The sequence below is a fragment of the Eleutherodactylus coqui genome, chromosome 4 (assembly GCF_035609145.1).
Source record: "Eleutherodactylus coqui strain aEleCoq1 chromosome 4, aEleCoq1.hap1, whole genome shotgun sequence".
NCBI classification, from domain to species: Eukaryota; Metazoa; Chordata; class Amphibia; order Anura; family Eleutherodactylidae; genus Eleutherodactylus; species Eleutherodactylus coqui.
The window spans coordinates 251,321,693-251,344,813 of record NC_089840.1 but is presented as its reverse complement, the minus strand read 5'-3'; the positions used below and the strand labels follow the sequence as shown (position 1 = coordinate 251,344,813).

Genomic DNA, 23,121 nt, shown 5'->3' with positions numbered 1-23,121 from the left:
ACTTTTTCGGCTGGCGGATGAATTCCTCACGCCGGCGGCACGTCGCCAGCACGTCGTCGACGTGCCGCGCGCATGCGCCGGGCACATCCGCCGAGCCGAAGCAAGGGAGATGCGGCCGTGAGGAAGAGAAGAGCTTCACGGCCCGCTGCGGGTGAGTAAATTCTTTAAATTCCTATTTTAGGTCTCCCGCGGATCCGGACGGCTTCCATAGGCTTCAATAGAAGCCCGCGGGAGCCCCGCACGAAAATGGAGCATGGTCCAGATTTTTTCATGCTCCATTTTTTTTTAAATCCCTTTTATTGACGATCCGCGGGTATTTATCTACCCGCGGGTGGTTATTGCATCCCTATGGGGTGCGGATCCGCGTGCAGGTAATCCGCTGCGGATCCTAAATCATATTTTCCCCGTGGACATGAGGCCTAAGAGTTGAAAAAAAAACTATTAAGGGGCATTACATTTTCAGACGAGTTCTGCTCACCTATTAGCGTGTTAGTCTCATCACTTCCATTAAAATGTAGTTGCTTTCCTACTGTAAATCACGTTTGAAGTGGCTGCCACCGGGTGTCTCCCTTCCAGCTTCTCTGCAAGCCACTGTCCGGAGTTGGGTACAGAGCTTTCTTTTGTAACAAGGACAAATGGACGTTTCCATAGCAACAGGGGGAGAGGCTATATTCACAGGCAGCTCCCCTGCACTCAAAGGCTTCAGGCTGAAAGATCTGTAATAGGGATCACCCACAGTCTCTGGCCATGCTGCTGTTACAGCGTGTGAGCACACATTATAATGGGTTTACTAACCCTTTGCTCAGAATGTCTGTCTCTAAATGACCAATTGCCTGCCTCCCTGCTGATTGCACCAGATACAGTGCAAAGCAGCATGGGAAGCAAGGGCAAGGAAGTCAGGACACGAACTACTGGCAGAATGCTTGGTTTGCTACACCACCCCTCTCTGAAAGTGGATAGCAAACAAAAGACAAATGGGAAAGGCCACCTGAAAATCAGAACTTTCAGATCTGAAACCGGGTGCAAACAGCAGCAAGTGAGGGTAAGGCTGTTCTCACACTAGCATGTGCTGTCACATACCACACAGAAGTATGCAGTTTACTCCATACACACTGACAAATCCACATACACTAGCTGGGCACATAATATGCGTCAAGATGGAGCATGTTGCTTTTTTTTTTCCTTGTACGCGCACCATGCTAGAGGCACTATTGCCGGTAATGTAAAGCTAGTAATACGTGGTAACAAACGGTAGTGTGAGCGGCCCAAGGAGAGCTTGGTGTATTTTAGAAGACGCAGGTACACTTTAAATGTCTCCCTAATGCAGGGCAGCCGCTCTGGTCCTGAGCGCTATTGCAGCAGTCCCATACTGTTCACTTGACTGAGCAGCAGCGCCCAGGACTGGAGTTGCTGCAGAGGCCTAGGGGGCCAATTATTGGGTAAGTTGCTGTTTTTCACCCTTAAAAAACACCTTTTGAAAGGAGAGTTTTAATTTTTTACTGGATTAATAAGGTTTTTAAAGTGTTTATCACTACAGATGTTAAACGGAACCGGTCACCACTGGTACGGCATTACAACACGTAAATCCTTTATTGCATGTTTCTCTAGAAATCAGCAATGTCTCTATTTCCTATAAAAACTTTACTTATTGCAGTGTGCTTTATGCTAATTACATGACCAAAGTCATCTGGGCATCCGCACTGCATCTTGGGGCACGGAGTGACTCCGCTGAAGACCCCCTCTCCCTTGGCAAACAGTCCCCAGTGCTCCTGCCCTCATAATCATTGAAATCCAGTATTACCTGTTTCTTCCGCGCTCTGCCAGCACGTTCATTGATGAGGTCAAGCTGCAGTCTGGAAGGGATTGGGCAGAGCACGCATTGGATTTCAGTGATGCTCACTCGGCTACCAGCAGCACTACAGGCGTGTTCAGAAGACTAACCGTGTTGTGAGGACCGACCAGGTGACGCCAGGTGATTAGCATACAGGGCAAGCTTAATTAAAATGGCTAATAGAGACATTGCTGATTTCAAGAAAATCATGGACTAAAGGTATAGAAGGGCCGATATATGTGGTTTGAGTGAACTCACCAGATGTTTGCAGGATGAGTGGAAGGAAACCAGCTCCAGTATAATCAGACATTAATAGAACGTATGCCACAGCGTATCCAATGTCTTTAGGGCCATAGGAGCCCCACTAAGTATTAATATAGGGAAATAAATACTACTTTTGATTCTTGCTCAGAGTATAGGGAAGTGGTTGCTCTGCTGAGCCCAAGGTGGATACCCATTAACTGAGTAATGTCCTATACTCTGAATAAGCCATCAGTCTGTGTTCCTGAAAACCCCCTTCCAATTCCAATGGGAACATGATGCAGCTACAGTAGATCAGTAGGCGCCAGCCTTTCTAATGGTCGCAAAACTACGATACTTAGAGGTGTGGGATGTTGTGGCATACTGGCAATTATAGTTTAGCACCAGGCCAGAGCGACCATCAAGGCTGGGAGTCCAAGGTGACGGCGGTGTAGCTGAGAGAGGACTGTAAGTGCCAGCATTAACATGTTATGGGAAAGGATTAATCTGATTGGTAATTTGTGGATTTCTCTGTAGCCGCTGCCATGTTACTAAGAATGAAGTCACATCATTTACTGCTGCTGTTTAGAATGGGAGAAGAAAACAAAACAAACCGGTTTTTAGAAAAGGTTTATATAGAAGACCATCATAAATAAATCACATACCCGGAGCTTCATACACAACATTCAGGGAAGAAAATGGAGCTAAATCCACCCCAGAGCAGCGATCAACGAAAGCAAAAAGATCTGGAAGTGTTCTCTGTAATAAGGCTTTTCTCTCCTACTTGAACTTACAGCCCCTCTCACACCGGGCCTACAGACCTGTCCCACTTCATACACCTCAGGGTGTAGCAGATTATATCATCATAGGGACTGCAATGTATTTATTTTTTTTTTCCACACTGGTGCACAATAAGCTGATGTCCTGTTTTGTGAAGCTCGCCTGTTCTCAGCTGTACTGTATATACTTTGACATAGTCAGCAGAGTCATCTCATTATGATTAAAGAGAATGGGGAAATTTAATGAGATGACCGCTCTTATGGTATGTTTGCTTACAGATAGCGGAAATGCTGCAGAGTTTTCACAGTGGACATTTTGACAGCATTTCCGCAGCTGCTTTTTAAGAAGATACCGCGCTTCCTTTACAAAGCACATGCTCTCTAGTGAACACAGCGCCGCTCGTCCCTTCCCCATCGCCAGATCAGGGGCCGCCCGTTAAAGCAAGCGTGGTATCTTCTGAAATCGGCTACAGAGGCGCATTTGATTTTGACTCTCGTACAGAAATGCTGCAGAAAAGCTGCACCATCTCCATTACATGTATATTTGCTGTAAAAGCTCCAAAACACTAATCAGCAGCACTTACAGTACAAGCTATGTCCACTGCGGTTTCTAAATCCATTAAATGGCACTTTATACTACAGATTTTGACATCTTTTCAATGTAAACATCGAAACCCGTATACTACCGGTACTGCTAGGAGGCCTAGAGAACGGAACATAGTAAAATGTCGCTAACCGGTAAGACTGTGCAGTTCTATGGGGGACTTGTTATACACAGTCTCTTCCTGCACATTAGCTGCGGAGTGTAATTACCATACGGTAAATGCCCCATCCCCGTCTATACACAGACAATAGAGGAAGGAATTGTCTCTTCCACCCCTGGAGAGATTCTAAAAAAATATAAGGATTGGCTGCGAAATTTAAAAAGAAAAAAAAAAATACACAATTTTTCTTCTATCGACTTCTATGTAAATGATAACTTTTTTTTTTTTATTAAAGTTTAATCTAAAAGCCTAATTTACACAATAGGTCACTTTCTGATGACAAACCAGAGATTTACATCACTCTTAACATTGCAGCTACGTAGGCGTATTCTAACGGACGAGCGTCTCTTTCCATCCACCAGGCAGCAATCCTGCAGTTGCCGCCGTTTACCGCAGAACAGTAGCTGAAGAGCAGCAACGTTTAGAAAAGGCGACCCGACATACAAGAACACTCCGGCGCTGACTGATGCAGGACAGAAGTGGCAGTTGGCCGCCTTGCACTCGTCATGTGACTTTCCCATCATACAAAACTGATGTTGGTGGATTAAAATTTCTGGATTAACAATACACAGAATTCATGGCGCCTACAACGGTGTATTTGTGCGCACAACACACAGAGAATAGAACCCATTGATTTCAATGGGTTCATTCACATTTCCATATTTTGTGCGCACAGTTCGGTCACGCCAAAAAAAAAAAAAAAGGCGCTACTTCTCTGCACTCAAAAGGTCCCCATACTAGTCAATAGGGTGGTGCGCAAATGTGCGCACAAAACGCAAGAAGATGCGTAATTCTGATGGAAAAGAAAATCTGGAAGACATAAGACGAATTAGCAGTGTGTCTTTGCTTGCCACGAGCAAATGAACGTGCCTTGTAGGCGGAAAAAGTACAGTAAAATATGCCAATACGCACGGGAAAAAAGCATAGTTCGTAGAGGCTCGTGTGAAGGAGTCCTAAAGGAATTCAATAAATACAAGAAAAAAAAACCTACTACTTAGCTATTCCATTAAGCGCAAATGTAACTATTTTCCCTGCACACCGCTCCAGCAGTAAAAGACCAAAAATACAGATTATCCCTCACTAGACTTACCAATCAGAGGAGCGGTAAACATATGAAGCCCTTTATAAACCACTAGAGGGAAAAACCTCTAAAGTCATATAGAAAACCAAAGCATCCACAGGACAGGTCAGCAATAGCTAGTTGGGGTGGGAGGACCCTGCAAATCAGCCTTTTGCTGGGCTGCTATCATAGTGTACAGAGCAGGAAGCACACAGCCCCAAACATTGAGCAGTGGCGTGCTATGGTATTGCAGTCACAGCCCCAATTCACCTAAATAGGAGCTTACCTGTAATGCCACGCTGGGCCATTGGACAATGTATGGAGCTATCTGCTTCTTGCTCCATACAGGTTGACAGCTGATCAGCAGGGGTCTCAAGCGGTGAACCCCCACAAATCAGGTATTGATAAATCGATCCTAAGGATAGGTAATACCACTATACTGAGAATGACAAGTAACATCTATTGTAGAAAAAATATCTCGTCTTCTAGTGTATATTTCTCATAAATTAGGCAGAAAAAAAATGTCATTGGGGAACATGGCTTGGACCATGAGTGTAGCTACTGCCACTAGGAAGCGGGCAATAGCAGAAAAACTGTTAGCTTGGTGCCTGCAGGAGGGGTATAGCTGGTAGCAGGAGCTAACAGTTTTAGCTTAGTGTCTGTAGGAGGTGGCAGATCTATCCATTACATGTCTTCATTCCTTTTTCTATGACTATCTTTGGGAATACAGCACTTATTTTCCTTTTCACTTCCACTAGTGGGACAGTTACCCCCTCCCTTCTCCTTCCCGACAGGCTATTTTTCACTGTACGTTGTGCAGAATCTCCACCTTATACTCCTTGCTGCCAGACCATGTTTTCCCGCTTGGTGGCTACGCTTATAGGGGTGGGCTAACAGGCTCTCTTCAGCCTATCAGGGTGCCCCTGCCGGGAAGAGGCACTTCCTGGAGAATCCTCCAATCACTGCTCTGGGTGCCCTTTTCCTGTGCTCCCATTGGTTCCTGAGTTTTCCAGGGCTAAAGCTCACCTGCAGTTCCTTTTCCTCTTTACTCCTGATCTCAGCATCCTCTCTCCCACGGCTGGGACCAGTGTTACCTCTCATATCTCCTCCTCTCACAGAAGCCTAGGACCATCAGCACGGGATATGGTAAGAGCTGCTTGGTGGCTAGCTCCTTTTTTTACTTATGCCCCTTCTGCAGCGCCCATAGCAGCAAGCGAATTAGACTAGAGCACCACGTTGGACGCTACATGCAGAATGCTGTAGAACGGGTCATGTATTTTGCGTGCTCTCAAGCAAATTTTCATGCAGGCAGTCTGAACTGCTTTGTGCCAATTGCCTCCCCTCAAGACAGGCTCCCATCGATCTGCCTACTAGTATCCTCCCAGCTATAGCCCCATCGGCCCCTGAACTAGAATGGGGGCACTCCATCTTCTGTAGTCCTGGACTTTTCTAAAGCGTCCTAGGCAAGTGTTGACATACTGGATATGACTTTCCGTCACCCGTTCCCAGACGCATCTAAGGGAGAAGACTCCTTAGCCCCTGCTTCCTCCCATGGAAGAACCGTGAGCAGTCTAGAACATCTTGCGACAATCCTGAGTCGCCAGCCTCATTGTGCTCTCCACTACTCTCCCCCCGAGCTCTCTCCATGTTTTTCAGTTTTGCACTGCTTCTTTCAGTTGTGTGATACTGTCAGAGCGGGTACTGGCATGGGTATCAGCCATCATGTCCTTTGGCGGCCGGGTCTTCTTCTGCCACTGATCTCTCCAAGCATTATAGATTTTTCCAGCGACTCTGCTCACATTATATGGCCAAAATCCGTGAGTCTGAGTCCGCTCATCTTCCCCTCCAGTGATATATCAGGTCTTACACGATTCAGGACTTCTTTGTTGCTCTTGCTGTCCAGGGTATACACAGCAGCTTTCACCAGCACCATGGCTCAAATGCCTCAATCCCCCTATCAGCTTTTTTTTTTCCACAGTCTTTCATATTTTTCCCACCGCCGGGAACTGCTCTAGAACATCCCAAGGTTTGAGCTGTGTCTCGCTCATTGGGGGACCCAGCACCCACCCAGTTTTTATTTCCTATTTGGAGACTGATATCTCCCTCATTATTGGAGTGTTTTCCCCAGAGCTGCGCATGGTTCTCCACTGTGTTACAGTTTAATTCTTGATGTCTTATACGTTACACTACCTTTTTCATATCCTACGCTGCTGCTTCTACTGCTTGCATAGAAGCTGATTACTTTGGTGCCTGTAGGAAGGGTATAGCTGGTTAGAGGCGCTAACACTTCCTGCTTAGTGTCCACCTCCTAGTGGGGGTAGCTATGCCCATAATCCTAAACTTTGTCCTCAAATGACCACGACTAGAAAAATTTTTTACGGAAAGTACAAAAATCTCATTTTTTTCCCAGAGAAACAATGCCACTTTTGTCTACAGGCAATGTCAGATACTGATTTACAGCTTCGTGTTGAACTGCAATACCAAAACACATCCTATGAACAAGAATGGCGCTATTTCTTTAACAACTGTCACATGATCCCTTTGAGCTGGCCTGGTGTCTCAGGCTAACACTTATCCAGTAGATACCAATGAATTCATTAAATCCCTTCCTCTTATTAGAGCTGCACAATGAAGCATAAATGTAGGCTTGATAAGCTGGAGCCTCCAAGCATTGTGAACAGCGGATCCCGTGTTCTCATTATTGCCGCCGGTAGAATTACAATGAAAGGTGCAGAACTGCAAGTATCAACCCAATGTGAGGCTCGGTGATCGGAGTGAAAACTGCAAGCGCTTAAGATTAATTTGTAGTATAAATAATATGATGGAAAATTAAACAATCACCAAAAATTCTTAAAAATGTTCAACTAAAAGAAAGCAGCGAGTTCATTTTCCGATGGCACATTCCCTTTGAAAGGGGTTTTCCAGAATTAGAAAAACATTGCCACTTTCTTCCAAAAACAGTGCCACACCTATCCACAGTTTGTGTCTGGTACTGCAGCTCCAGACCATTGAATTGACTGGAGCAAAGCTACAATACCACATATCCTGTGGAGAGTGGTGGTGCTGTTTTTTTTGGAAGAAAACAGCCACGTTTTTCTAATCCTGGAAGACCCCTTTAATGGGTGAAAGGCCCTTGAAATAAGAGGTGTTGTCTAAACCAGACAACCCCTTTAAGGCCAACGCGGGATCCTTCTGTTATTAGACTAGGACTATTTGTTACAAAGTATACTGCTTTTGCTGTAGCAGCTCCTTCCCTTCACATAGGGGAGCGTGTGAGACAGTATATATACTGGTGACATGACACGCTAAGAAGGTATTTCCATCTCAACTTTTATGGCATATCCACAGGATATGATAGCTGCAGGTTCCACAGCTATTTTGAGTCATGCGCCCGACGTTATAAAAGGGTCGGAAGTTACAGTAACAGCCGAGCTGGCTCCCTGCGATCTAATTATATTGGGGGGGGGGGGGGAGATTGGGAGTGGTACAGGACTCCTGCATATCGTTCGAGAGATTTAAATACCGCTGTCGGAATTGACAGTGGCATTTAAAGGGTTAACAGCTCCGATGAGCCACGTAGCTTATTGGAGCTGTTGCCGCCTGTAAGAAACAGCTGGCAGCTGCGATGTATGGAGGGAGATCACCCTGAGATCTCCCTTCATACATGTCCTGCATAAAAACACGATAGGCCAGTCACTAAGGGGTTACGGTCACTGCTGATAGAATCCATTTAAAGAGGACCTACCATGTTCTCCTGTCACCAAAGCCGGCTGTAAAATGATCAGCTGGGCTACAGCTGCAAAGCTGTCACCCATTTCCCAATTCAGGCTCTCCTTAAATTTTGCTTCCAGCACTGTACAGGTGTCAATCAACCATTGACTGAGTGGTGTGGACCGCCCACTTGCCACATTCAAAATGCCAGGAGCCAAATCTAACCAGTATGGACAGTGGGAAGTATAAACAGACTAAAGACATCCTCTGAGCCAGCAAACCTGCAGCTGCTAAGGTATACAACCAGCCTGCTACGTAAGACATCCCCTTTAAATGGTGCAATACTAGACACATCCCTTACACATGAGCGGCGCTGTGGAAGACAGCAGCTATGATTCTCTAACCTCATATAGCCCCCTCTAAGGGGTAACACATTTCTTTGCTCCCCTTTACAATGCGGAGGACAAGAGTAAAACTCCTCGTTATCCGCTGGTGTCCTGGTGTACAGACGATAGGGCTACGGACGAAGCAGGAAGGGCTCCAGTATTCTGTCTGTTGTTTCCTGGCTGCTATTGCACAAAGAGCATGATTCAATGAAACTACTGATGTTACAGACACGCGTCTGGCGATACATTGTACCATCTCCCAGACGAAGGGCTTCCATCCTATATGGCCAGAACAGAAGTCTGTTTCACAGGGATCCAAAGTGGCGCCTTCCACGTCAAACCATCTCCGTAAGCAGGATGGGACGACGGTAGGAGAACTCGAGTGATCCACTGCCTAAGAGAGAAAAGAGCCACCATGTAAAGACGTGTACACAGAGAAGTGCTCCACCTACTGGCAAAGGTCATGAAGGACTGGGTATTCTATTATTGCAGACAGGTTTCACAGTTTGTACAACGGCTTCTATATGTCAGAACACAGGAGAACTTACAATTGTGTTTCCACGCCAAAGAAGAGTCTCCAGTTGTTGCAGCGGCCGTAACTGTACGGATTATGAAATATCTGCAAAAGGGAAAAAAAAATTGCATTAATCAGTATGGTTCAGCAGGAAACGGGACTCATCAGTCCAGACGACTTTCTGCTATGTGTCCATGGTCTGTTGACATCTTTCTTGAGCCCACGCGAGGTGTTGTCAGCGATGACACAGGGTCATCGTGACCCCTTGTTGGTCTTCAGCGCTTAAACCCCAGTTGAGATCCTTTTTTTTTTTTTTTTGCACAGTGACTTTTTGATTAATTTTTTTTTCAATTTTTTGGTCATCGTGACCCCTTGTTGGTCTTCAGCGCTTAAACCCCAGTTGAGATCCTTTTTTTTTTTTTTTTTTGCACAGTGACTTTTTGATTAATTTTTTTTTCAATTTTTTTCTTGTAGAGGTGGTGAAAAAAAAAAAACAGCCCTCACATTGTGTATTTTCTGCCTGACAGCGATTACCGTATGGAATCAAGAATGAGATACTCTAATAGATCTGACTTCTACGGCCCAAATTAGTTTATTTGTTGATTCAATTTCTTTTTATACTAAAAAAAATTGAAGGGTTTTTTTTTTGTTTTTTTTAAAAAGAAGCTTTTATAATAATTAAATATATAACAAAATCTTTTTCACTTTTTTTTGTCCAATTCAAGGATTTGAACTTAGGATCATACAATAACTTTTACAGTATTTTGCAATACTTTAGTATTGCAGTAAGTTGTACTTTTAACATCAGCCTATAAATCAGTGCCATAGGCAGGGCTTCAGAGGGCATCCCCTCCATCTCTCAAGCCATTTAACAGCCGTGGTGGTCCGTGTCAATCGCATCATCTAAACGATTCTCTAATCCCGGCCACGGGCTAGTATTTAACCAGCGCTCACTGCATATAAAGTGGGCTCCATACAAACCCAATGCTCGGCCACCACACATATATGGCAGGTGTCACAAAGGGGTTAATGTACTTTTAAGCAAGTATTGAAAACTAAAGATGTCATATGTAGACGGCACTTACCTTCCCTTTAGCTTGCAGCCTCTTCCTCTCCTTGTTGTTAATGTGCCTCTCTATGCTGGTCTCTCCTCGGGTGATGAGGATGGCGTGCCACAATGTGAGGGCACCAAGAGCCACCGCGACGGAGCTGCAAAATAACATAATGCTGAAATCAGATACAACCCGCATCTCAGAGTCCCTTTCCCAAGTCAGAGGGTCTCTGCCTACAAACTCTGCAGTTAACCAATCAATGCAGTGACTGGATGAAGGGTCAACAAGGAGAAGGGTACTACTCCCATTTGTCAATTCATTCATAGATTCCAGGAGGAACGGCACAATGCAGACTTGTAAGTAAAGATCCTCCAAAACAGTTACTTCATGGAGAAAACCCTATTTACTAAGACAAGCACGCAAGGAGATTGCAAGATCCACTTGAAGGTGGATTTTCAAGACTGATGTTTTGTTTTCCCATTTTCACCCATCCACTAGATAAACTGATAGATCAGTGGAGGTCCGACTGCTGGGACCCCCATAGATCCCGAGAACAGGGGTCCCATTTCCACCATCCTACTCTCTGCAGACCTAATAGTAAAGAGAGTGAATGGAGCAGTGATTGCACATGTAGTGCGTCCAGCGCTTTGTACTCAACCGTTTCTTGCCTGGCAGCAAAGTTAGAGGACAACCTTTCATGAATGGCTCGCCTGCAGACTGCAGTACATCCTTGTTCCGGGTTGCTAATCCTTACCTCTGACTTTGGCCATCTTCCCAGATTACGTTTGTCTTGTCCTTTGGATTTATCACCTGGTTCGTCGGCTTTCATTTCTAGTATCTACTCCTCACCCGTCGCCTGACTACAGTTCTGTCTCATCCTACGTGCTACTCGGCAGACAGACTCTTTCAGCAAAGAACTTATAGCAAGGTCAGAAAAAAAGCCAGGGGTGGTCACCAGAATATATCCTGGGCAACACTGCATTGTCACCATGGTCATATGCAGGACCGTACCCCCTGGGTTTCTGAAAGTGCAGCCAGCCTGAAGATATGGGCTTTACATGAACCCCCGCTCTATGCAAATTAGTTGCAAACTTTCTAAAGGACGATCTTGCAGTTCGTTCTGGCCCAGGCCGTCTGCCCCTGGCTCCTCCAACCCCCCCCCCCTGTCTAATGAATGCCGTCTGCAGCGCCAATCAATAGATGGTGGAGGACAAAGCAGCAGCAGACAGCCTGGACTAGAACAAGCTGCACTGCAATACCTCCCATCAGACGGATTGCAGCTGATGTTCATATAGAGCCAGGAACCTGTAAAAGCCCATATCTTCCACCCAGAGAGCTGCACTTCCATAAACCCCGGAGGTACAATCCCGTGTATGGATAGAGCGCCAATGTACTGCTGGCAGTGGTTTAACGGCCGTTACCTGGTGAAAGGCTTCCTTTACATGCACTGGCCACCAACCGGTGACTACTATGGGTCCGTGAGCAGTAAAGACTATAACCCCCGTGTGCGGGTTAACCCTTTCCAATCCAATTTGTATCCTAGTTTTCCTAGGGGGGGGGGGGGGGGGTTACTCTTTTACTGATGGTATACAACAGCGCTATATGCTGGCTAAAGCCAGTACTGCATGAGGTAACACGCTGGATAGGCTCTGACAGCAGAGAGGTTGGCATTATACAGTAAGAGAGCCCCGACGGACGTCTTCCAACATCGGAGCTGTACAGCCTTAAATCATAATGTCTTCAGACGTCAGACAGTGGATTGGAAAGGGTCAACATTAAAGAATGTGGAGGAAAAAAAAAAAAATCACTTAGTCTCCACACCCCAGTCTAGTCAGCGACAAACCTAAAGCGGCTTACAGGACGCACTTTTCTGGGGATGTATGGAGGGAAATGAAAAAGAATAAAGGTGACAAGCCTATGTCGTACCTGCAAAGAACCCAGAGGTATATGATGCACTTGTGAAACACTCTCTCCCGGAAGGTGAAGGCAGGAGGGGGCGTCTGGCTGTACGTCTAGAAGAAATCACAAAGACGTATTTAAAAAAAACTATCTGGATTTTCATGGAGTTTTTGATCGACTGGAAACTAATTACAAGATGTTACAGAAAGGACAAGAAACGTACAAAGACATCAGTAATGAGTGACAGTAACATCAGGTTACGGAGTGAGGGGAATGGCTCACATCACACCTCACTTTGGAACTGGATATTAAAGGGGTTCCATCACAGACCCTTTAAAAGGGGGTTTCTTCCGCTTTGGATAATCTCCTTCTGTAAGAAGAGTCCCGATAAGGAGCTGATCCCATTATGCCTTGTTGCTGAGCACCAGCAATCTGATGTGGTTTGTGTGGAAACCTGGTAGCAAGTGTTTAATTTCCCTGCAGCACCCCCACAGGTGAAATTAAGCATTACACAGTGTCCATTGAAACCAATGGTCCGTCTAGGTCATGTACGGGCATGCTGAGTCTTCCAGAACAGAAGAGGATTTTTGGAGCAACTGTGGCTAATGGACGAGGGTCCCAAATATGGAACGTTTATCTGCTAACAAGAACCAAAATTCCATATTCTAAACTGTACAACCCCTTTGTGGCCACTAAATGCCCCCTTCCCTCAAGTGATAATCCAGAAGTTAAAATTAAAAGGGGTTATCCACTTCTTAACTATTGATGACCTATCCCCAGCATGGGACATCAGTTTTGGATCATAGGGGTCTACCACTTGCATCCTTGGGGGATTAGCTGTTTGTCAGGCGACTGTCAGTTTGTATTAAGTCGGAAGCAGACAGCTCTGTACACACTACAGTGGCCAAACATGGTATTGCATTGAATTCAATGGAAACTGGGCTTGCAACGTTAACCAGGGTGCTGCCAAGTGTACTGAGCTGTTCGCTTCCAACTCTGTCCACAGTGACAGGGGGCTGGATAACAGCTGATCGCCAGAGGTCATAAATAGACAATCCCTTTAAAGTGTTTGCATGTACCTAGGTGTGTCCAGTGTATAAAGTCCTCCTGGCTAGTAAAAGTAGCGGAGAAGACTCAAGTAATAAACATCCACTCCACAGACACCTTCCAGATGCCAAGAATGTGAGACCAACCTAACCATGGGTGCAATTATCTTTGCCCTATGGGATGGGTCCTCAAGTTGGCCACTTCAGTTCTTGCCACCTAGAAACTATTTTAATGAACACTTGGCATTTAATGACAGTCCTTAGAGTATGGCTTACATAAGTAACTAATTGGCTACTGTAACTAGTTTTGAACAAGACATCTGTACCAACATCATTAAGTCACCCGATCCTGGAATTTGGGTCATGTGGCGATAGATGTATATAGGATGAACCAAATGGTGGCGCAGACTGTTATTGGCAAGAGTCTCATAAATAAAGTGTCAAATTCTTATATTTGGACATATTCTGAAAATATGTAGAAGGAACCCAGGAATCCAAAAACTATTTTTTAAAATTTGTATACACTGAATGGCCCCTTTATTAGAGCCCCGGCCCCTTCACAAGTGTTGCTTCCCTGTAGCAATGTCGGATAGCACAAATGACGACTTTGCAGACAAGAACGCTGGTTAGTCACAACAACAGAGACAAACACGGACAGCGACTAGCATGTTCCTACAAGCAGAGAGCAGATGCATGCAGGACATGAGGCTGCGCCGGGGCGTCGCACACATAGGTAGCCCACCTCATTGGCTGCCAGCTGGAGCCTCTCCGCCTCGTGGTGCTTCATTTTCTAATAAGAGGGAAATAGGACCAGAATTACCTATAAAGTAGAACGGCGCAACGCTCTGCAGACTCCAGGAAAAGACGGCTATGAGGAAGGACAAAGGATCGATGGACTGTGCTTTATAGTATGGGAAAGAAGGATATAGGGGAACAATGCAACATCACTAAGGGCATCTATATGTGTGCAGATAGCGGCGGCGTGGCTTTTAGGAAGCCCACTTCCTTCCCTTACCAAAACTGAGTGAATGACAGCTTTAAGAGCATACAAGAATAGTGGGAGAAGCAAGCCTGGCAATACAAGCCTGGTGGGGGCCTGCCTGGGCGGGGCTATACAAGCCTGGGGGATCCCTGCCTGGGCGGGGCTATACAAGCCTGGGGGATCCCTGCCTGGGCGGGGCAATACAAGCCTTGGAGCAGTTACACAGCTTTGAACATGAAAACACTGAATAACAAAAAGCTATCTACAAGCTAAGCATCTCCTCCTCTTTCCTATGCTGCTCTCAGCCAGGGAACATGATACCAAACCCTGAAGCAGATCTAGAATTTGCTATAGTTCTAACATGACACTCACTGAATGACCTCCAAACCAAATCAAGGGGGTTTACAGAAAGGTTTGGTATACACCATGCAATATGTATGTATTGCCATTCATGTTCATCCAAATCTACATTTCTCATTTTTTAACATGGGAAAAACATCCAGATATACCGCCATTGTTTTGGGATTTCATTTTTTTAAAAATCTGGATCAGCACGATTACCCCAAAACCAAGTTCATGTAGACTTGTGCACAATACAAACAGGCTTTGAAAGAAAAAAACAATTAAATCTGCTGAATTCTAAGACCCATAACATTTTTATTTTTCACTAACGGAGTTCTGTGAGGGCTTGTTTTTTGCAGGAAGAGTTCTAGTTTTGATTGGTAATAATTTGAGGTACATGGGACTTGTGGATTACTTTTTGGGAGGTGATCAAGAAAAAAAAAAAGCAATTCTGATATTACTTTGCAAAATTATTTTTACGATGTTCACTATGTGAGTTAAGTACGAAACACTTCCATTGTTTGGATAGTTATGGCCGTTATAATACCCATTATGTGTGCATATTTTATTTACTATATATATATATATATATATATATATATATATATATATATATATATATATATATACATATATATATATACACACACTTTTTATTTAAAATGGGTTTTTGTGGGGAAAAAAATATGTATTTTTTTACTGAAACTTTTTTTCCCCTTCAATTTTGATGCTATTTTTTCAGTCCCTGAAGGGGACTTGAAGGTTTGATCATTCCATCCAAAGGATAGCACACCGCACTACTCAGACAGTGCATTCCACTAAGCCTATGACAATAAACTATCAGACTCTGTGGGGCCTAATAGGTTGAGTTACATGTCCAACATGGAGTCCTTTGTCAGGCCTCTGGCTGCCATGGGAACACATTGGTACCTTGCGATCGCACTGCAGGATGTTGATGGGTGACAAAAAGAGCCCTTTCCCCCTGTCATCTGCTTACATTCTGCAGTATGTATGGATTGTGGCATGTAAAGGGTTAACCCTTTCCAATCCACTGTCTGAAGTCTTCTTACTTTCTGATTGAAGCTTGTACAGCTCCAATGTCAGAAGACGTCCGACAGGGTATTCTTACCATCTATTGCCAGCCACTCCGCTGTCGCAGCCTCTCTGGCGCGCACACACTGACTTTAGCCAGCAGATGGCAACGTTGTACAACAGCAAAAAGAGAAAGCCTTTTAGGAAACCCTAAATCCAAAATTGGATTGAAAAGGGTTAAACTGCCAGGATCTGAGGTTTCTCCGTTCCTGTTTGCTAAGAGCAGGAGCCTGGCTGTCAGCAATCAGGCAAGCCACCGCCTTGAAAAGACAAATTTGCAGATTCAAAGCCCATTAGTGGCCAACGCAAAAAAGGAATACTGGTGGCCACAAAGGGGTTAAAGGAGCTTTGCGGTGCAGCTTGATTTCACTACTGATATCTATACCCAATGGCCTTATCAATAAATTAAACAATTCTAGACTAGAAAAGGAAGCTGCAGAAGGTTAGTCACTGCTTAAAGAGAACCTGATCTCACCTCTATGGCTGCATAGGCTTCTCGGAACATGATGCGGCTGCTGATGCTACAGTAGATACAACCCAAGGTCATAAAGAGGCAGAAGGAGAAGAAGTAGCGATGGTTGTAGTGCCCCACGCAGTTATTAAGCCAGGCTGCAGTGGGAACCGGTTAAGGAAGACTAGAACCAACATATCAGCACTTAGGGGACACCTTTAGGGGCAAATGTTTTATCACCTACAACGCATGGATTTTGGGCTGACGATCATTTTTGCAATAGGGCGCCATTAAACATTTTGGCCAGTTTGTCGTTTGCACTTTCTACACATCACTGTATACAGACACTGCAGTCCAAGGCCCTTTAACACAGAACGGTCATCATTCAGATCCTTGTTAGATGGGCGGAATCTGAACGAATCGCTCAGTATATCCGGCTGGTAGTTATCCGCACCTTTAGTTTTCCTCTTCTCCTGAGCCTTCTTATCAGTTAATCAATGATCAATGATAAGAACATGCAAGAGATTAAGACTGAAGGCAATCCATCAGTCCAACATCTACCAACCCCCTACTTAAGGCCCATTTACACGCAACGATTATCGATCAAAATTCGGTCCAACGACGGCATAGGAGCAATAATCGTTGTGTGTAAACGCTACCATCGTTTACTCTTCGGTTGAACGATGATTTGAAGGTGAGCTTAAGATCCATTGTTCAGCCAGAGAGAGATAACAGAGACCGCACACTGTGTTCTCCACGGGGGTCAGAGATTACATTGTATTCTGCCAACAGCCCGTGCGAGAGAAAAAAAAATGGAGCTGTGTACAGAGCCCAGACCCCAAGCTGTGCTCCGCAAACAGCTCCGGAGGCCCTTTTACACACAAATAAAGTGTGTTAATGGACATTAGTGTCCATTAACACTTTATGCAAAACAATCTTTCAATGGTTTGTCTTTGCGTGTAAATGGGCCTTTACCCCGCAGTCTCTATATACAGTGATATGTAGAAGCTGTAGAACACAAGCGCTGCAAATTTTTTTAATTAACCTCTAGTGTAAAAATGATTGGCAGCCCAAAATACATGTATTTAAGTGAAAAAAAAGTGTTTCACCCAAAAGGTGGCCTTTAATAATAGCTTTAGGAAATTGTTGTATTAGAAGTTCCTTTACAACTAGTGCAGCTCCGCAGTATGTAAAACTAAAGACTCGTCGGTGTAAGGATACGACAATGGTGATCCATTTTCAATATGCATCTGTGAAGAGAAACCGGTTAATAATAATGTAATCTTACACACAACCCCTTTCCATAAGGTACCGGACAGACAGGATCAGCACATTGCTCTATTTGTAGTGGATGATCCCGAAGTTCGTTACTTGTAATGGGGCCGCAACAACTACTTTATAAACGATTATTATGTTTCTGTAGAAATATAAAAAGTTTATGGAATAGAACAATATACAAGAAGTGACTAAGTGTGTCATTATACAGAACGCAGGGACAGGGTTCCAAATTACATAGTGTATGGTGAATTCACATCCCCGTGCAGAGACCATATAGAGACCATATAGGTTCCAAAATAGTGATATATAGACTTCTGCTGCATAAAACCTCAACCATAAGGACTATAAAAAAAAGTTAAAGGGACCTTTAAAAAGTATCTAAACTGCAACGTACTTATTACAGATGCTGCAATGATGCGTCCGGGCAGGCTTTGGTGCAATGCACTTCCGGCAGACCGACACCGATGGGATATTCTTCTGTGCCTAACAAACAGCAGGAGATCGAATCACAGACGTATGTAGAAATGCGCAAGGAATTCACACATCAGAGTATAAAATAGGAAAGAAATGGCAAAAACATTTCATATTTCAGTATTAAAGGGTTTGCTGGGACGCAGATATTGAGGATCTATCCTTTAGCTGTGTCATCAGTATCTGACTGGGGGTCTGACTCCTGCCACCCAAGCAGCCGCGGTGATCTGGCAAGACCCAACAGCTCCACACATATCGTAGCAGGCGATGCCTGGCATTGCAGTTCGGTCCCATTCACCCGAATAGGACTGAGCTGCACAAAGGTCATTACAGGCTGAGGAAGAGGTCACAGCACTTTCTGGAGTGCAAAAAGATGATCAGTGGGGGTCCTGGAAGTCAGCCCTCCACCGCTCTGATGACCTACCCCAAGATCAGCTCATCAAAACCCTTCGAAATCTTGTGAGGTTATCTGGTACATAGCGGAGGTACCTGCGGGGGATGTCCAGGGGGAGTCGTGATCGCCTTGTAATAGTGAAAGATGATCAGGATGAGATTCCAGTGGCCGTAGGACAGATGCCAGCAGATCCAGCCGGCAGAATAGGTTTGGAGGATAAGCGGAAGGACGCAGATATAGACGATCAATACGATGGAGCTCGTCAGCAAGATCACCAGAGCCACGAACACCTGCAAATAAAGGGGGGGGGGGGGGGGAGCACTAAGTTTGCTGATGGAGAGCCAAAAAGGTGAAAAAAAATTCTAATTCTATATAGTGTAATACTTACAATGCCGAACCATCTGGTCACATGATCCACCAGCCAATAAATGGGCTCAAACAGGGATTCTATGACCACATCGCTGTTGGTGAAGGAGTTATAGGCCAAGGACACGAGGCAGAGGCGAGCGTAACGCAGGCAGTCGGTCAGCCGGTTCAGGTACGTGAATTTCCTTTTGTGTCCCAGGCGAAGGCACCTCAAGAAAAGGCGCCGGATGTTTCTCATTCCCACTGTTCATTACCTGGGGACAGCGAGATACACGCGATATGGGGTGACAAAGTTATAGCATTACAGACACATCAATATGACGGAGGGGGGGGGGGGGGGGGATTACCTGCCACCATGGAATATTAAAAAATAATAATTTTTTTTTATTCGAAGTATCAGTTGATTTTTTAAATTTTTTTTTTTTTGGCGCAGAGGCAACTTGCAACTTTTTCTCCAACCTTACCAAATAAGAAGTTGGATGGACAACCTACAAGACAACAGACTGCTTTTCTATTAACACTCCTAGCCGCAATCGTGTAGCTGTGAAAATGGGGGCGTCTTGTTGCAGCAATTATTTAAAGGGGTATTACTACCTAAAAAATAAGAGAGCAGATAACTCCAATAGTGACTGTTAACCCTATAAATGCCACTGTGAATTCTGACAGGGACATTTAAAATGTCCTAATCGAGATTGAAATGTCCCAAATGACCCCCGTGGTGAGATCACAGGTGCCGTTCAGGCGTCATTGCAAACTGGGACCTTTCGGAAAGCCCCCAGGGCCGCCATGACCATTTTCCTGAAGAGACATGCCAACGCCTTCTAGGTTATGACTAGAGATGAGCGAGTATACTCGCTAAGGCACATTACTCGAGCGAGTAGTGCCTTAGCCGAGTATCTCCCCGCTCGTCTCTAAAGATTCGGGGGTCGGAGCGGGTGACAGGTGAGTTGCGGCGGGAAGGGGGGGGGGGGGGAAAGAGACCTCCCCTCCGTTCCTCCCCGCTCTCCCCCGCCGCCCCTTGAATCTTTAGAGACGAGCGGGGAGATACTCGGCTAAGGCACTACTCGCTCGAGTAATGTCCCTTAGTGAGTATACTCGCTCATCTCTAGTTATGACAAGTTATAAAGTAATCCCCTCCTCACTTTATGATCGGTCAGTGTCCAACCACTGGGACCACCACCGATCTCAAGAACAGGGCTCCAGTTAGTCCCCGAGTGAATAGAGCACAGGTGCCAGAACTGCACTTTTTGGTCACCCTATCTAAAATAGAAAAAATGGGTATAAAAGGAAAAAAAAAAAAACTTTAAATTTGTATATGCCCCAAAATGGTATCAATAAAAACTACAGGTCACCTTGAAAAAAAAAAAAATCAAAAATACAAACAAAACCCTCACACAGCTGCATCCATGGGGAAAAAAAAAAGTTATGGGGGTCAAACGATGGCGACAGAAAGCAATTTTTTAATAAAACCTTTTCTTCAGCAGTACTACATAGGGAAAAAAAGCTTTATAAGATTTCTTCTCTCCATAATCGTGCAAGTATATCATTTTACTGCACCATAAGCATCATTAAAACAACCCCCGCCCCTCCAAACCCCCTCATCACTAATGGCGTTACATGACATCTCACAGGTACATCACCGGAAAAATAAAAAAGTTGTGTGTGGAGGAAAAAGGATGAAAAAAAAAAAAACAGAGGGGGCTGCAGAAGGAAGGGGGTACAAGGATCACTAAACCTAAAAACTTCGGATGTGTCATAATCTTTGCTCCATGGGGTGCACGGACCCCCCACTGATCACTGGAAGCAGAAACCAAAAAGTGGCAACAGCAGCAGAATCCATTTACTATCAGGGGTATAACATACTAGAACCACATTATATAATAACTTGATCAAATCATATTGGCCCATCTGCCAGCGTCCAGGTGACCGAGATGGGTCCTACCGCTAATACCAGGTGGTTGAATCTGAACCTGGGACAGTTGGGTACCTACCTCTCAGAATGCTCCTCTGTTGGGACTAAGTCTACAAATAACACCAGGGAGGGTAGGATACCATTTATATGGCCCAGTGGGAGGGGCAGGAGGTAAGTGGGCGGCGGCGGGCGGGCGATTTCATCTTTTTTTGTACAACCTCCTGTCCCTCCTATTGGACTTTAAATCTAGCCACATTATGACTCCCCACTAATTGTGCGCCTATAGGCCTATTAACCTATAGATAAGTGTAAGCTCTGCTGCCAAGTATCACTCCTGCCCTTCTGGTCATTAGAGGACGACCAGGAAGTCTCTGTAACCCACAGGCGGCTCTATTCACATGGATGAGTCCCGTCCGACCGCACTGTGGAAGGAACTGGAGCGTGAAGACGGCATCGATTGCCATGAGCTCCGGACGCTTCTTGCTGCCAGATCGAAAATTTGCCGCCTGTCCTATTTTTGGGTGATTCCTCCCAATAAACCGCTCATTGTCACCTATGGGGGTCTTAAAAAAAGAAAACAAAATAATCATATCGCCTCTGCATTTCAAGGGTTAATTCCGCAGCGTCAATAAGCTGTAGATTTAGAACCCGCAGGACGTTCTGATCTCTCCTCGGCGCCGCAGTAGTGACCCCGCTGCCCGCGCGAGGGCGGCCTTATAAGGGCAACTAGTCATCAATAGTCGATTGTCCGAGATCCGCCGCACAGGTTCCCCGGCGATCGGCAGATCACTCGGTCCGCTGTCAGCGCCGCGCGGCTGGATGTCTAATAGACAGCTTTGCTCCCACAGAAGTGAACAGAGGCGGTCTATTAGACTTCCTGCCCCCATCCAGCAGGCCGAGTGATCAGCTGATCGCCAGGGATCCCGAGCAGTGGATCCCCCTGTAACCATTTTTGCGGGAGTGTGTATGCGGTAAAAGCAGCACCCGAGATCGCGCAGTCGCGGTGCTTTTCATGTCCCTCCAGTTAGACTTTTTAAAAGTTTTTTTTTTTTTTTTTTTTTTTTTAAAGGGCCAGCTCACATGAGCGCAATTTACTAGCGCATTACGTGCGCGATCTTGGCGTGGAGTCAATGAAAGTGCATGTTGCTAAGCGACAGAGCAGGAAATAAAACAAAAGTCCGCGGGTGACGGCGTGCGTGAGATACGCGGCCATGCACATTTAAAAAAATTAAAAATCTGCTCGCTGCGCGCAGATGTACGCGCGCCGCAGAAAAGGCGCACTAACACATGCCGATACGTGCGGTGAAAAATATAATCCGTTCCGCAAACAGGAAGCGCTTACGGTTATGCAATGCGGCCTAAGGGGTTAAAACAAAAAAATAAAAATCAGCAAAGTAGGAACAAAACGGCGTACTTATATTACGTGTGGTTTGGCGCATTATAATAGGGTGACCGTTATCGTCGCATCTTTCTCTGCAGCTTTTTACTAAATTTTCCATTTTTTTTCACTACCGCTGAATGGCGCTTCTAGAACTGCGCGGCGCTGCGGCGGACGGCGACATTCTTCAGCTCGCCCGGCGCTACTTTACATTACAATCCAATTGCACCACAGATATAACAATGCACACAGTCAGTGACTACACTGTAAGCCTAGGGGGCAGCACTGCACCTCACCTGCCCGCAGGGTCACTCAGCGGGGCACTCGGGTCTCTCCTTCCACCTCACAGCCTCCATCCCCGCTGCAAAGACCTGCAGTAACCGGATGTCTCTGCTCAGCCCGCATCAGCCGGAGCCATACCTACAGAGCATGCGCAATGAACACCAGAAGCCCTTTGGTACTACTGCGCATGCCCGGGAAAGCCGGTTTTCCCGTCTACAACAGCGCATGCGCGTCATGACAAATTTGATGCTGTATCGTCAGAGATGCAGGACGCATGCGCAGAGTAAAGATGCTTCAGCTGCTGCCACAAGACAGCAAAAGCTGATTACTAAGTGTAGTTTTACTAGGAGCAAGTCATTAAATAACGGTGTTTTAGGTATGTTAATTTAGGACCCACACCTGTCTACATATATATATATATATATATATATATATATATATATATATTTATTACACACCCACTGTAAAAAAAACTGTCCCCACCTCCATAAGTTGTCAGAATGGAATGAAACTTTCTGTGTGATTGTAACGTTGATATAAGTAACTTACAATATTAGGCTGAGCTAACACGGCTGTTATTAGCTGCGTGCCGCCAATCCTTATGCAATATCTTGACATGTATACGCGGGTAACAGACGTATACAAGAGAGAACAAACCAAGATTGTCGCATGCATATTATACGGGACTCATGTAAGCAGAATCATTAAAGAACACGGGGGTCTGCGACTGCATATTACACGTACAAAAAGTGCACCGAAAATGCGCAATTACATGTAGTCACGTGAGCAGAAGTGTCATTTATTGTAGACACTGACCCCTTGAAGGGAGGCTCTGGTACCCTGTTGTACAGCCTCTAGCTTAGATACAAGATGTGATACAGGTGGGCAGGG

The 23,121-nt window shown here is 45.2% G+C and overlaps 1 protein-coding gene across 2 annotated transcripts; it reads right to left on the bottom strand.

Moving 5' to 3' along the window:
• Positions 1 to 2,684: 2,684 nt before the first annotated feature.
• Positions 2,685 to 22,379, bottom strand: ZDHHC16 (zinc finger DHHC-type palmitoyltransferase 16). Of its 2 annotated transcripts, XM_066601077.1 has the most exons (11): positions 22,245 to 22,379; positions 18,681 to 18,912; positions 18,388 to 18,582; positions 17,822 to 17,910; positions 17,371 to 17,399; positions 16,174 to 16,307; positions 14,025 to 14,072; positions 12,264 to 12,349; positions 10,371 to 10,494; positions 9,320 to 9,390; positions 2,685 to 9,165 (listed from the first exon to the last, which is right to left on the bottom strand). In XM_066601077.1, the coding sequence occupies exons 2-11, from the start codon at positions 18,894 to 18,896 to the stop codon at positions 9,051 to 9,053; spliced, it is 1,107 nt and encodes a 368-aa protein (XP_066457174.1). In that variant the 5' UTR covers positions 18,897 to 18,912; positions 22,245 to 22,379; the 3' UTR covers positions 2,685 to 9,050. The 2 variants fall into 2 exon arrangements, with proteins under 2 accessions (XP_066457174.1, XP_066457175.1); XM_066601078.1 differs by lacking the exon at positions 14,025 to 14,072.
• Between the last annotated feature and the right edge of the window lie 742 nt (positions 22,380 to 23,121).